Raw genomic sequence first — 15,598 nt, 5'->3', positions numbered from 1 at the left:
ACAGCTTTAGGCATAGGGATTTTAGTAATACCATTATTAGAATCACAAGAATAATAAAAAAAAATAGATTTTTTTTTAATTAGTTTTATAACAGCTACAATTAATTGCATTAATGCAATAATAATAAATAGTAAAAATGGTGGTAATAAGAATACAAAAAACTTGTCCCAGTTGCTAAGTTAGTGTAATGACCCATCTGAAGAGGTCGCCTTGACATTTGCAGATGGGCTCGCACAATTTGCTCAAAATGTGCGCTAAGAACCTCATATTTCTATGTACAGGAGATCTAGCAGTAATATCATTCAGGAGATAGATATCTGTGTACACACTTTGTTATATACTTTTGTGCAGCACACAGGGCAGGTATACAGGTACAGAGCGAGAGTGTTACAGTGATATTATAACTCGGCCTTAAGGATAAAATGCTGATAACTACAGATCCTGGAAACACATCCGAAACTAGACCTTGTAAGTAACTGGTTCCCAGCTAGTGGTGAATATGTACAGGGCAGTCCGGAACCAGAACCCGCTCTATAGGACACATTATCATCAGGCAGGTCCTGTCAGAGCTCTTACAAGATCTGCGGCAAAAGTGTGGCTGTATAACACAGTCCTGCTCCTGCCTCAGCCACCGACAGTGGAGCCAACCCTGATTCCGGCAGCTTAATCCATTGTATGACACTGTAGGGGGCATTTAGGCACTTTAGACAGGAGAGGGAGGCGCGATCATGGTGCCGATGAGTTTCTATGGCAGCCGAGATCTAACAATGGACCCCATGACGGCCATCTTACTGCTCCTATTAGACCCCGGCTGAGGAAAGGTCTATGAGGACACCGGTTAGACTTATGTCGCCTGCTCTGCACATATTAGAAATGCCTAGGGCTGATTAGTTTGCCATTTGTAAATCTGATCCAGCAGATGTGATCAGGGCTATTGATCTCCTAGATTGGGCAGAGGAGCTCAGTATTCAGCAGGAGCTGGCCGAGGAGAGCGGTGCAACTTGCATGGGGCTGCTGCACAAGAAGCAACTCACAAGGTGGAGATTTACCCGGAGACGCGGTGCTCGGGCTGTGATCTGCTGTGCAGGCTGCATGGTCGATGCCTCCTAGGACCCAAACTTCACCCCAAACAGGCACAGCAGAGCTCGGACGGCTGCAAGTGAACGGAGAGCAGCTGATTAGTAACTGCTGCGTCTCCTGCAGCTCAGATAAGATCCGTACAGAGCGGGGGCTCAGTAATGATGAATACGGGAAGTGTCCACCCCTCACATGCCCTATATGTGGCCTCCAGAGGTAAAGTCTCCCCTGTAACCAGTGCCTCCTTCCACCTTCTCTGCTGGCATGCTCCATTGCTTAAAGGGGATGTCTGAAGAAAACAAGTTATCACTTATCCACAGTCTCGGTGATCACTTACTGATCGTGGGGTCTGACCGCTGTGAACCATCGTCTGATCAGGAAGGAGTGGAACGTTAAGGATCAACTGCAGCTCCATTCATTCTCTATGGGGCTCCGGAAAAGCCGAGTTCAGCGCTTGAATGCCACATAGGGAATGAATGGAGCGGATCCTTGAGTAATAACATGTCCTCCTTTCCTCAGCTTTCTGTCTGTGTAAGTGGCTCAGCCCTTGTCTCCCCTTCTGCATCGGCTTCTGTACTGATCCCTGTGGACTTTCTCCTATGGAGGAAGAGGAAACCCTCTGCCCTTCTGCTCTCAGTCCTCTGCAGCTTTTCACAATTGCTCAGTGCAGCCATTATATGTAATAAGGATCATTCTTCATCCCTTGTCCGGCTTTCATCCCGCCCAGTCTGACCACCTGACAAGATAATAAACATGTGAGTGGAAGGTTCACAATTATTAGATGTGTTGTGAAAAGTCTCCACAGCAATATCCAGAGAAAACTGCAGGGTGACCGCTAGTGAAACCAGCACAAAATCCAGCGGACAGCACTTCCCTGCCCCCCGCCGGTCTCTGTATCCTGGCATTCAGCTATTCCATTTGGTGCTTATTCAGGGAGGAAAACAAAAATGTGATGTTCTTACACAGACGCCTGAAGACGCGACGTTCGCTGCTTTTCATCATCCATGTTGGGCTGCTGTACGATGTGTGGATTACTCTGCTTGTTGGATTCTTGCATTACCACAAACACTGCCTTTATTTTGTGATTTCTGTGCCGCTTCCCATTTCTAATGGCAGCGTGATATACCAGCACGTGAGGGCTGCCACAATCATGTGTCAATAGGTTATTGCTGGAGGCCGTGATACAGAGACCGTCCTGGACCAGGGAGGAGTTGGTACAGAAGCACCTAGAGAGGGGGGTACAAGGGCTTCAGTTCAATTTTAAACTTAGCTGGATTGTGTTTAGCTACAAGAATGGAAAGAAAAATAGAAAAAAAAAAATAAATAATAATTTTATTATTTGGCAAAATCATCGATCAGAGGTTTGGCCACTACCAAAAAGTTTTTGATGAACTTACAGTAGCAGCTGGCGAAACCCAAAAAACTTTGCAATGCCTTTAACCACTTTACAGCCTGCGGCGTATTAGTACGCAACAGGCTGTAACCCCCGTTTCAGTGAGGGCTCCGGCGCTGAGCCCGCACTGAACCGGGCACATGTCAGCTGATTCTTACAGCTGGTATGTGCCCGCAACAGCCGCAGGTGGATCCACTCGTGGGTGTTAACATGATAAATGCCGCTGTCAATCTCTGTCAATTGCGTGACCCGTCACATGACTAAATGACGTCTTGGCAGGTCCTTTTAGACCATCACGAGCCATACAAGAGACTGGACGCAGCTGCGGAAAGACCGGGGGCCATCAGAAGGTAAGTATAATGTATTTTTTATTTTAATTATTTTTTTACAGGTATCATGGTACCCGGGTCTGGAGGAGAGTCTCCTCTTCTCCAGACCCGGGTACCATCCACACATTGAATCGCTTAATATCCGCATGTGCACATGTAGTCATGCAGATATTAAGCGATTCAATGCAAGTCAATGGTGGCGAAAAGGCAGCGATTACGCAAAATTATTGGTAGTGCAGCGGATTTTTCCGCACAGATAATCCGCAGCGGAAATTTCTGCAGCATGTGCACAGCACATGCGGATTATCATTGGGGGACATGGCAGACCTTCTACCAAGCGTTTGTTTCTGCAGCGGAATTACCGCTGCGGAAACGCTTAAAAAACGCATAGTGGGCACACAGCCTACCACAGGATTGTGCAGCGTAAACCAAGGTAGTCCAAGGAACACAGGAGAGGGCAAGCCCTCTAGCACATAACAGTCAATAAATTTTGAGTGCAAGGCCCCTACCTGCAGATGTAGCACACAAACGACAAGAGTAAAATACCCCTAGCAGAGTCAATGGCGATTATGGGTGTTGATCTAGAAAATTTATGAGGTTTGAGGTCCTGATCGAACCTAGCGCCGATCAAATTAAACCCCGCCGCACTGTCCAGAAAAGCAGAAATTACCATCATACTTTTGCCAAGATGGATCTTGGACTGTAAAAAAAAAAAAAATTGTGACCTACCCACAGAGGAAATAAGTACACCCCCGAGTTGCCAATTCCCCCCGCAACTCGGGCGCCTTAGTTTTCCGGTGGGTGTTTATGAAAAACACACACACACACACACACACACACACACACACACACACACACTCCCCCTTTCCGCCGAACTACAGTTGGACCAACACAACAAGTCGCCACACCTAACAGCATGGGTTCCTCAGTTAACTCAAACCTAGGTGCCCTTGACCCCAGGCCCCCTGCAAATTTGAGTGTCTCCTTATGTCTCTGACAAAGACGGACGTTAACACACAAACGCCTCTTCAAAACAACCAACACCTCCGACTCCAGAACTAGGCAGCATAAATCTAACACTTGGAATCCCAGATTGCCAGAGGCGAGTATATATAAGAGAGGGGAGAGGCCAACACTGAACAGCTGAGACCTTCAACGCTGGAAACCTCTAGCAGCTCTCAACTGAACAGATTAACCTTTGCACTGCTAGCAGAAACCTTCACGGTTTAATATGATAGTGAAGTGCTTCTAATCAGTGCAGGAGCTCAGACGCCGAAACTTCTGGCCCCTCTAGTTAAGGTAAACCCGTGGTACCTGGATTCCAGCGATGTGTCACTTACTGAGCTGCTTGATGCAGGGTTGATAAAATCCCATTATTAGCTGCAGATGTTCTGCCTATGCACAGGGTACACAGAAAGCTGTAAATCAGTGGTGCGGGTGGGGTTATATACAGTGCCTACAAGTAGTATTCAACCCCCTGCAGATTTAGCTGGTTTGATAAGATGCAAATAAGTTAGAGCCTTCAAACTGCGAACGAGAGTAGGTTTTATGAACAGAAGCATAAATCTTACAAACCAAAAAGTTATGTTGCTCAGTTGAATTTTATTAATTTTTAAACATAAAAGTGTGGGTCAATTATTATTCAACCCCTATGTTTAATATTTTGTGGAATAACCCTTGTTTGCAATTACAGCTAATAATCGTCTTTTATAAGACCTGATCAGGCCGGCACAGGTCTGTGGAGTTATCTTGGCCCACTCCTCCATGCAGATCTTCTCCAAGTTATCTAGGTTCTTTGGGTGTCTCATGTGGACTTTATTCTTGAGCTCCTTCCACAAGTTTTCAATTGGGTTAAGGTCAGGAGACTGACTAGGCCACTCCGACACCTTGACTTTTTCCCTCTTGAACCAGGCCTTGGTTTTCTTGGCTGTGTGCTTTGGGTCGTTGTCTTGTTGGAAGATGAAATTACGACCCATCTTAAGATCCTTGATGGAGGAGCGGAGGTTCTTGGCCAAAATCTCCAGGTAGGCCGTGCTATCCATCTTCCCATGGATGCGGACCAGATGGCCAGGCCCCTTGGCAGAGAAACAGCCCCACAGCATGATGCTGCCACCACCATGCTTGACTGTAGGGATGGTATTCTTGGGGTCGTATGCAGTGCCATCCAGTCTCCAAACGTCACGTGTGTGGTTGGCACCAAAGATCTCGATCTTGGTCTCATCAGACCATAGAACCTTGAACCAGTCTGTCTCAGAGTCCTCCAAGTGATCATGAGCAAACTTTAGACGAGCCTTGACATGACGCTTTGAAAGTAAAGGTACCTTACAGGCTCGTCTTGAACGGAGACCATTGCGGTGGAGTTCGTTACTTATGGTATTGACTGAAACCAATGTCCCCACTGCCATGAGATCTTCCCGGAGCTCCTTCCTTGTTGTCCTTGGGTTAGCCTTGACTCTTCGGACAAGCCTAGCCTCGGCACGGGAGGACACTTTCAAAGGCTGTCCAGGCCGTGGAAGGCTAACAGTAGTTCCATAAGCCTTCCACTTACGGATGATGCTCCCAACAGTGGAGACAGGTAGGCCCAACTCCTTGGAAAGGGTTTTGTACCCCTTGCCAGCCTTGTGACCCTCCACGATCTTGTCTCTGATGGCCTTGGAATGCTCCTTTGTCTTTCCCATGTTGACCATGTCTGAGTGCTGTTCACAAGTTTGGGGAGAGTCTTAAATAGTCAGAAAAGGCTGGCAAAAGAGATCTTTAATCCACACATGTGAAGCTCATTATTCTTGGTGCCTGAACTACTTCTTAATACTTTAGGGGGACCAAACAGAATTCTTGTGGTTTGAGGGGTTGAATAATAAATGACACTCAGAATTAACTTTTAACGTTTTAAAAAAAAAAAAAAAAAAAAAAAAAAAAAAAAATTTGCTGCAGAGCATTTCCCACTTCCAGGCTGATCTACAGTACAAATGTCACAATGCCAAGTTAATTCCGCATGTGTCAACCAGCTAAATCTGCAGGGGGTTGAATACTACTTGTAGGCACTGTATAGAGCTCATGAATGTGGAGGACTACATGGTAGCAGGTTTACTAGTCCTTGAGTGATAAAACTAAAACAAGCAGCCAGTTATTGACACATGGCTGGAATCAGAGTCTCTGCCTTTATACAATCAGAATCTAATAAGTGTATAGATGCAAGTGTACAATAAATCTGGAAGAATAAAGAAGTAACAGTATATCATAAATTATATCTACTTTACAGGTAGCATATGCATTATAATTACATACAACGTCACTAAGGAAAAGTACCTCATTTGCGTCGACCACCAATAATACACCTTGGCAAGCAGAAAGGGACCTTGAAACTTCGTAGCTAAAATCAACATGACCCTACAAAAGTACAAAAAAGTTAAAAGGGAAAACATGTTGGACAAATATGGATTGATGGATACAAGGCGCATTCTTAAATAACCATGTTTAAATGTGAGGGGAGTTATTTCGTTTGTAGATGGACAAAGAATGCTGAGCGTTTGAAACATGTTGCATAAATTTTTCATTTGAACCTTGTGGATTAATGGACTTTTAAAGGTGAAATAATAAAGATGGATTTTATGTAGCTGGAGTTCCTTTTCTTTTTCCTGTGATTTACACACGTGTGGCCACACGATCTCCGGGCTTCAGCACGCCGAGAGCCGCTGTGGGTGAGCTGTTTTTTTTTTTTGCTATGGCATTCTTAAATAGGCTGTGCCAAGATCGCAACTTTTTGGCTATTCTGTGGGGGGGTGACAACCGGGACCTCCAATGATCAGAAGAACAGATGTCTCACATCCCCTTTTTTAATGGAGTGGTGCCATTGTCTGCGGGACTGATGGAGATAGCGGAGCTCTGAATTTGGCCATCTCCGGCAGCCCATTAGACTATGAGTGGAGCAGCAGTGCACGCGCTCATCTGCCAATCCATTGGCGTAATATGGCTCGTGCACCTGATTTCCTGTGATTGGGAGTCCCAGAGATGGGTCCCCCAGCAATTAGCAAGCAATCTGTTCTGTAGAAAAGTGATAAGTTGTAATCTGAGAGCAAACTCTCAGAATTTTAAAACATTGGATAGCTCTTATGGGAGTCTATAAAAAAACAAAAAAAAAAAACACAAACAGTGTTACATCTACAGGGTGGGCCATTTATATGGATACACCTAAATTAAATGGGAATGGTTGGTGATATCAGCCTGAAAGAACGGATACTGGAAGCCTGTGCTAGCATTTCTTCTGCGGTGTTGCCATCAGTGTGTCAAGAGTGGGAGAAGAGGGTTGCATTGACAATCCAACACAATGGGCAGCACTTTGAACACATTTTATAAGTGGTTATAAACTTGTAAAAAACTCATGAAAGAATAAAGTTACATTAAAACCAAGCACACCATTGTTTTTCTTATGAAACTCTCAATAAGTTTGATGTCCCATGACCCTCTTCCCATTGAAAAAAATAAAGTTGGATCCAAAATGGCCAAGTTCAAAATGGCCGCCATGGTCACCACCCATCTGGAAAAGTTTTCCCCCTCCCATATACTAATGTGCCACAAACAGGAAGATGATATCACCAACCATTCCCATCTAATTTAGGTGTATCCATATAAATGGCCCACCATTATTATTATTATTATTATTATTGCAGCTGCTGCATTTTGTATAACTCATTCAGTATATGAACATCCGCAACAAGACCACAGAGAAACAAATCAAGAAGAAACGTCACACTCACCGGAGTGTCGATCAGGTTCAGGAGATACTTCTTTCCCTCGTAAGTGTAAAACAGAGACGCAGTCTGGGCCTTCACCGTAATCCCGCGCTCCCTCTCCACCTGCAGCTTGTCCAGAACTTGCTTATTGGAGGCGGCTTTTGGAATACACCCTGAGGGAAGGAGCGAGACCCCAGAATCCACACTGTTAGCTCGTGGAGGCAGTGTCCCCCTCCATACTAGTCTGTCAAGGTTAGCTTGTTTCTGTGGTTTATATATGTATTTTAGGTGTGTAAACTCTCTTCATGTGTACAGCAGCCTGGAAAGAACGCTGCTTAAAAATAATAGAGTAAGTCCTCATTCAGACCACAGTGATTTCTCTTGTAGGTAAAAAAAAAAAAAAAAAAAAAGACCGATTTTCATCACCTTTGTTTTGCATCCGAGAAGTTCTAAACTTTGATTTGGATCAAAATCCGACAGGTCAACGTGTTTCAGTGAAAAATACGCGGTCTGCAGAAATATGTGAACAGCCCTAGACTATAATAGATATGAGTTCTGTGAAAAACAAGGTTCGAGCTCGTACGAGATCCAACATTTCATTCTATAAATCTACATAAATAATTAAGTAACGTGCCAAATTGCTTTTTTTGTGTGTGTTTTGCGTGTACGGAGGGAAAGTTCCCAGTGCTAGTGACTATAGTGCTCCATTAGGCTAGGGCTACCTTGTGACTATGTGTGGCGCTACTGATAGAGAGAGAAAGAGGTTACAGAGAGAAAGAGGTTACAGAGAGAAAGAGAGAGAGAGAGAAAGAGCGAGAGAGAGAGATGAAGATAAAGGAGGTTACACCCAGAAACGAGAGAGAGAGATTTTTAGACCAGATCCTGCCTATCATCCAGAATTTGAGTAAACGGAAAGGCCATAGACAGGGCCTGGATGTCAGTAATGCTCCTGGCCGAGGCTAAAGCTATTAACAAAGTGGTCTTAAGGGAGAGGGATTTAAGGGTTGCTGACTATTAGCTCAAACAGTGAGCTAGTCAAGGCCTTTAGAACCAAATTTTAATCCCAGGGAACCAAGCTGCTTTTAATAATAGGTGTAGATCTAAAAGCTGCCTTAATGAACCGAGAAACCCAGTAGTTACCTGCTAGATCACAGCTATATAGGGCACCCAAGGCAGAAACCTGAACTTTAAGGGTGCTGGTGGATAACGCTAGTTCAATATCTTTTTGTAAAAACTCCAAAAAGATTTGTCTTATTGGCGCCCCCTCCCCATCAACCCCAGAAAACAGAGAGAGAGAAAGACAAAAACTTTCTCCAAGTTCTGGACCTTGGGAAAAACCTTTCCAATTTAGCAGTGTCCTTTCAAGTTCCACACCGTCAAGTGGAGGCCAGTTGCTTGAGGAGATTCGGAATCTCTGGAAGAACCCAAGGATCGGAGATGGACATGCTCCTCAGGCATGAGAAGCAGGGCCTCCTGGGCCAAAAGGGTGCGATAAGCAGAACCCTGGCCTTGTCCTCCCTGATCTTTCTTATGACCATGAGAAGAAGAGCCAACCAGGGGGCTGGGGGGAGGAGGGCCCCCCCGCCCCATCTTTGGCTATTTGGGTAAAAATTCCTTGATTTAGTTCCCATTCCCCTTGCATCAGAAGATAGCAGCTTAGGAAATCTGCTCTGGTGTTTTCTTTTTCCCTTACATGGAGGGCAATCAGGGAAAGGAGGTGACTTTATGTAATCTGGAAGAGATGATCTGTCACTCATCAGCGATCTTGACCATGTACCCTCCTGGACGTTCACATAGGCTACCGCAACTAGATTATCCGAGAGAATCTTTACATTCTGGCCCTGAAGGAAAGGTAAGACATTATTTACCGCCTTGTCTACCGCCAGAAGTTCTTTTGCATTGGAGGAGAGACCCTTTTCAATATCTGACCAGGTCCCCTGGGCTACCATTTCTCCCAGATGGGCTCCCCACCCACTGGGACTCGCATCTGTGGTAATTGTTCTAGTGACCCTAAGTACCCAGGGAAGCCCTCGACATAGGTTAGGCTCATCCTGCCACCACTATAAAGATTTTACTGACCGGGGTGATGAGGACATCTTCCCTTCCAAGTGCCCCTTAAGAGAAACTTCATTATGTAGCACATCCCACTGTAAAACCCTGGAATGGTATTGTGCTCACAGAACCCCTGGGAAGCACGATGTCAGAGTACCCAATAGGTACATTGCACCTCTAAGGGACATGACCGAATTTGCTATGGCTTTCTTCACCTGGCCCCTCATTTATTGTATTTTAGCTTCCGGGAGGTAGCATTGTTGAGATTCATAATCCCCAAAAACTGCTGAACTGTCGAGGGCACTAATCTGGATTTTTCTAAATTCAGTACCCAGTCCGGATTTTTTAGGATGGTCATCACCTTCTTTAGGTGTCTATCACATTGGTAGGCAGAACTTCCCACCACCAAGAAGTCATGCAGATAAGGGATAATTAAAATATTACGTTCCCGGACATGAGTCATGCTATAACTTTAGTAAACACCCTAGAGGCTATGGCTAGGCCAAAAGGCAGGGCCCTAAACTGGAAATGCTTAATTTCCCCATCCATGACTATGGCCACCCTTAGGTATTTCTGATGTTCCTCATGAATAGGTACATGATAATATGCATCTTTCAAATCCAATACTGCCATGCAACATCCAGAAAACAGTAATTTTATTGCCGAACTAACAGACTCCATTTTAAAAGGTGGGAATAATCAAGAACCTATTAAGGGTTTTTAGGTTAATGATACACCTGAAGGAGCTGTCAGGCTTAGAAACCAGGAAGAGAGGCGAGTAGAACCCCCACCCCCTTTCAGATGCTGGGACCTCCACCAGGACTGCCTTATGAACTAAGTCCAGCATCTCCTTTTGTAGGGCCAGTTGCTCTGTCTTGGAGGAACGGACCGGGGTCAAAATGAATCTCTCATGAGGGATCGCCTGGAACTCGAACCTCAGACCCGAACCTATGAGATCAAGTAGCCAATTACTGGCTGAAATATTTGTCCAGGCAGGTAAGAAGCCAAACAGCATCCCCCCCTACCTGGACTAAGTTGTTGACTCTGCTTCTGGGGCCCCTGAGCAGAAGAACCGAACAGAAGCCCTCTAGCTTCCGGCCTGTGATCTTCCCACTTATCCTGATCCTTCTGCTGTCTTTTACGTACAAGTCTTCTTTTACGGAAAAATGTTTATAAGCAGGCATGGACAGGTTAGGGAATCCTTTTTTTGTATTGCTTGCCTTGTCCAAGATCTTATCCAGAGCTGGTCCGAAGAGATGTCCCGTCCCCCCCCCCCCCCCCTCACACGGAATAGAGCAGAGTCTCATTCTGGCCTTGATATCTCCTGGCCAACACTTAAGCCATAAGGCTCTCTGGGCCGCATTGGACATGGAGGTCGACCTTGCCGCCAACGTAACAGAATCCGCAGAGGCGTCCGCTAGGAAAGCTGCAGCTCCCTGCACGAGTGGGATGTTGGATAATATCTCCTTTCTGGATGTCTTATCTTTTCAAGCCATATCATCAATGACATGGCCGTACCAGTCACTGAAACCGCTGGCTTTAAGGCTCCAGCCGTTTCCCAGGTCCTTTTAAGAAAGGTATCAGCTTTTCTGTCCAAAGGGTCCTTAAGGGCTCCCATATCATAAAAGGGGAGAGATGATTTTCTAGATGCCTTTGTTATAGCTACAGGTGCACCTCACTAAATTTGAAATAAATTAACTTTTTGATGATATTCTTTTCTTAAAAACAATAAGTGAAACTCATTATATAGAGTCATTACAAACAGAGTGATCTACTGATAGGTCCATATATATTTGGACAGAGACAACATTTTTCTAATTTTGATTCTAGACATTACCACAATGAATTTTAAACAAAACAATTTTGGTCCCTTTAAAAACAGGGTGGCACATGTTAAGGAGCTGAAACTCCTAAACCCTTCATCTAATTTTAATGTGGATACCCTCAAATGAAAGCTGAAAGTCTGAACTTCAACTGCATCTGAATTGTTTTGTTTAAAATTCATTGTGGTAATGTCTAGAACCAAAATTAGAAAAATGTTGTCTCTGTCCAAATATATATGGACCTAACTGTATTTCAAGTTTTATTTTAATGTTGATGATTATGGCTTACAGCCAATGAAAACACAAAAGTAGTTTTCTCAGTAAATTAGAATACTTTAGAACAGCTTGAAAAATGGTTTTTAAAATCTGAAATGTTGGCCTACTGAAATGTATGGTCAGTAAGTGCACTCAATATTTGGTCGGGGCTCCTTTTGCATCAATTACTGCATCATTGTAGCATGGCATGGAGGTGATCAGCCTGTGGCACTGCTGAGGTGTTGTTATGGAAGCTTATCATTAACCGGGAAACATCTCCTCTTCCTTTGTCCCAGGCCCCTGAACATAATATCTTGGACCGATTTTTCTGGTCTGGTGTCCATAATGCCCATAGTTGAGCGGACCGCTTTAACCAGACCATCAATCTCAATTAGCAGAAAACAATGTCGCCCTGCACCACTATTTGAGGACGAGAACGAGTAAGAAGATGAACCGTCTCCTCCTCATAGTTCGATGGGAGGGAGACATCAGAGACTGGGGAGACCTCACAATCAGTATCCTCCTTTCTCTTTACTTTTTTAGAGAGGGTCTTGCTGATTTCTGACTTGACCAAGGATTTTAACCCTGAAGCGAAACTAGCAGTCTCATCTGCCAAAGTCTGATTGATACAGGATTGGCACAGCCTTTTTGGGTGAGAGTCCGCCAATAGGGCTTTACACAACGTACATTTCGTGTGCTTAGATTTGGTGATGCACTTCTTCCCCTAGTAAGAATAAACAAGAAGAAGGGACACCCTATTACTAATTGAACTTTCTCGAAGATTACCCAGACGGCTCAAAGGACTGGTACCAGTTTGGAGGAAGGACCTCAGCAGGGGGATCGTCCCTGGAGGCTGCAGATTCGTCCATCCTGGAGGAGCTACGATGACTGGACCTGCTCGCAGTTCCTCGCCTTCCTGAGGTCTGGGTGTCACCGATAACCCGAAGGCGTCATTTCTCCCGGGGCTTCCCAAGCAGCTGCTGAGATGGTGATGGCGGCGGCAGCTGTAGTTGCTGCTGCTGCTCACTTTCGGTCTCCATTTTATGATAGGGGCAGAAGTAGCCGGGAAGCATGGAGCCATCGTGCATAAACTGTTTTATAGCAGCACCTGCTCCCTCGTTTTACTTTTTCCTTAATGTCAGGTGCGAAAGCCCTCTGAGCATGCCACCTGTTGGCAGTAGGGGTCAGTATTGGCACTCTCCCGGCGACTGAATGCATGAGACTGGAACCTCCGAGTCTGGTCACGTGACTGCCGGAGGCACACACCGGCATCATCATGCCGCTCCTCCGGCTTCTCACAGAGCCACACTACAGGAGGGACCCGGAAGCTGCCGCACTATGCGGTGCTGGAGCTGCAAACGCCAAGCAGTGGCGCCGCTCCACTGATGTCCCGAGCAATGCTGGGGCTGCGAACCCCAGGCAGGGGCGCCGCTCCACAGCCGCTTCTCCAATTAGATGCGTCGATCCAAGAGACACTGGAATTGCCAGCCCCAGGCAGGGGCGCCGCTCGACAGCTCGCATCCCCAGTAGAGAAAGAGTCCAGACATCTTCAATAGGTAAGCCTGTCACAGGTTCCCCCATCAAGGACAGGAAACCAAACTGAGGCAGGAGAGAGGTGCTGCCCTTTTAAGCCTGTAGGTTTCTTGTCCTTGGTGGGCGGATCCCCTCTCTCGTGGTGCTGTCATGGTCGACCGATAAAAGTTACTAAAAAATAGAATTAGACTTACCGGTAATTCGGTTTCTAATAACCCACCACGACAGCACACAGGAGGATGTAACCCCACTATAATAGGGACAGGAAATACGAAGAGGTTTAAATAGCCACTCCCACATCCTCCCTCCAGTGTTATTACAAAGGACCACAAGAGTATAGATGCTTCAAATTAATTTTTATTTCTACTGATCAAGCTGTCGTAGAAACAATAAGCGAAGGGGAGGGAATTACCCGTGCTGTCGTGTTGGGTTATTAGAAACCGAATTACCGGTAAGTCGAATTCTATTTTCTCTAATAACACCCCACGACAGCACACAGGAGGTATACCAAAGATATACTAGGGAGGGACAATAGCCTGAAGGACCTTCCTTCCGGAGGCTAAATTTCCAACAGACATTAGGTCTAGTCTGTAGTGTTTGGAGAAAGTATGAATTGAGGACCATGTGGCAGCTCTGCAAATCTGTTCGATGGATGCGCTGGCTTTTTCAGCCCAGGAGACAGATATCGCCCTTGTAGAATGGGCCTTCAGCTTTGCTGGAGGAGGTAGATCCTGGATCTGATAAGCCTCCATAATCATCCTCTTAATCCAGTTGGCTATTGCGTATTTTGCCGCTTTCTTTCCTCTGTTTGGACCTTGTGTATGGACAAATAGGTTCTTGTCTTTCCTTCCTTCTTCTGTTTCCTGAAGCTAGTGCAGTACTATTCTCCGAACGTCTAGAGTGTGGAATTCCATCTCTTTGTCTTTTGGGTTGTCACAAAAAGATGGAAGGATTATCTCCTGAGATCTGTGGAAATTTGAGACCACCTTAGGTAGAAATGAAGGGTGAAGTTGGAAAATTAGACGATCTTCTAGGATTCTCAGGTAGGGTTCGTTGACCGAAAGGGCCTGTAGTTCACACACTCTTCTGGCTGTAGTTATTGCCACCAGAAAACCATTTTCCAGGTCAGCCTGTCCAGTCTTATGGTTGATAAGGGCTCAAAGGGTGGAAGGGTTAACCCTTTCAGAACAATGTTAAAAGGTCCCAGGGGGGAACCAGGTCTGTTACTCTAGGGTGGATGCGGGTGGCTGCTGTCATAAATCTTCTCACCCACTGATGTTCCGCTAGTCTTTGATCGAAGTATGAACTTAACGCCGCTACCTGGACCTTAAGAGTACTAGGTCTGAGACCTTTGTCCAGACCTTCTTGTAAAAAGTCTAGAATCTGAGCCACATCAGCCCTATGAGGGTCTGGGCAAGTGGGTGCACACCACCTTAAGAAGGTTTTCCAGATCTTATGGTAAATGGTGTTAGTTTCAGGTTTCCTGCTCTTCTGGAGAGTTTTGCTGACTTTCTCTGAGAGGCCTCTTGTTTTTAATATCAGGAATTCAGAAGCCAGGCAGTTAGGTGCAGTCTCTCGGGATCCGGATGGTAAACCGGTCCCTGGAGAAGGAGATCCTTGATGGGAGGAAGGATTAGAGGATTCTCCACACTCAGACTGGTTAAAGTTCCGAACAAACTTCTTTTTGGCCAGCGAGGGGCCACTAGGATTACTCTGGTCCCTTCCGTCCTTATCTTCTGTAAGGTTTTTGAAAGGATAGGTAGCGGGGGAAAGGCATACGCTAGTTTGAATTACCATTTGTAAGCGAATGCGTCCACACCCAGGCAAGGGCCGTTTGGATCCAGGGAGAAATATTGAGGTACTTTCACATTCTGGTGTCCGACGAAGAGATCTACCTCTGGATAGCCCCATCTCTCGATCTAACATCTGGAAGTCGTCTGGGTTTAGGCTCCACTCTCCTGGATGAATCTTTGTTCTGCTCAAGAAGTCGGCCTGGATATTGACTGAACCTTTGATATGAAGAGCCGACAAGGATAGAAGATGTTCTTTGGCCCAAGAGAATATTCTTGCCGAGATTGCTTTTAAGCTTTCGTATCTTGTGGCCCCTTGATGACGAAGGTGGGCTACCGTGGTGATATTGTCTGAAAATATCTGAATGTGAGATTTCTGGACCAGAGGCTCTGCTGCTCTGAGGACTTCCTCTACGGCTTTTATTTCTCTGAAATTTGATGAGCATTGGCTCACCTCTTTGGTCCATATACCCTGGAATAGCTCTTGGGAGACCATGGCTCCCCATCCCTTTTCGCTGGCATCCACCTTTATGGTTACCAGCGGATTCTGGATCCATGGTACTCCTCTGTTCAGATTTTTTCCGTTCAGCCACCAGTATAGAGAGGTCCTTACTCG

The 15,598-nt window shown here is 45.6% G+C and overlaps 1 protein-coding gene across 3 annotated transcripts in view; it reads right to left on the bottom strand.

The window, feature by feature from the left end:
• GUF1 (GTP binding elongation factor GUF1) overlaps nt 1-15,598 on the bottom strand; it is a 92,527-nt gene that overhangs the window by 63,579 nt on the left and 13,350 nt on the right. For all 3 annotated transcript variants that reach the window (XM_073645558.1, XM_073645560.1, XM_073645559.1), the window contains exons 4-5: nt 7,554-7,702; nt 6,106-6,186 (exon numbers count right to left, since the gene is read on the bottom strand). In XM_073645558.1, coding sequence (XP_073501659.1) covers nt 6,106-6,186; nt 7,554-7,702 — 230 coding nt within the window. The remainder of the gene's footprint in view (nt 1-6,105; nt 6,187-7,553; nt 7,703-15,598) is intronic.

This window comes from Phyllobates terribilis, unplaced genomic scaffold, assembly GCF_046119375.1.
Source record: "Phyllobates terribilis strain yellow unplaced genomic scaffold, ASM4611937v1 Scaffold_1__5_contigs__length_1240528914, whole genome shotgun sequence".
Taxonomy (NCBI): domain Eukaryota; kingdom Metazoa; phylum Chordata; class Amphibia; order Anura; family Dendrobatidae; genus Phyllobates; species Phyllobates terribilis.
The sequence above is the reverse complement of the archived record's forward strand: the minus strand, read 5'-3'. Positions and strand labels throughout refer to the sequence as shown.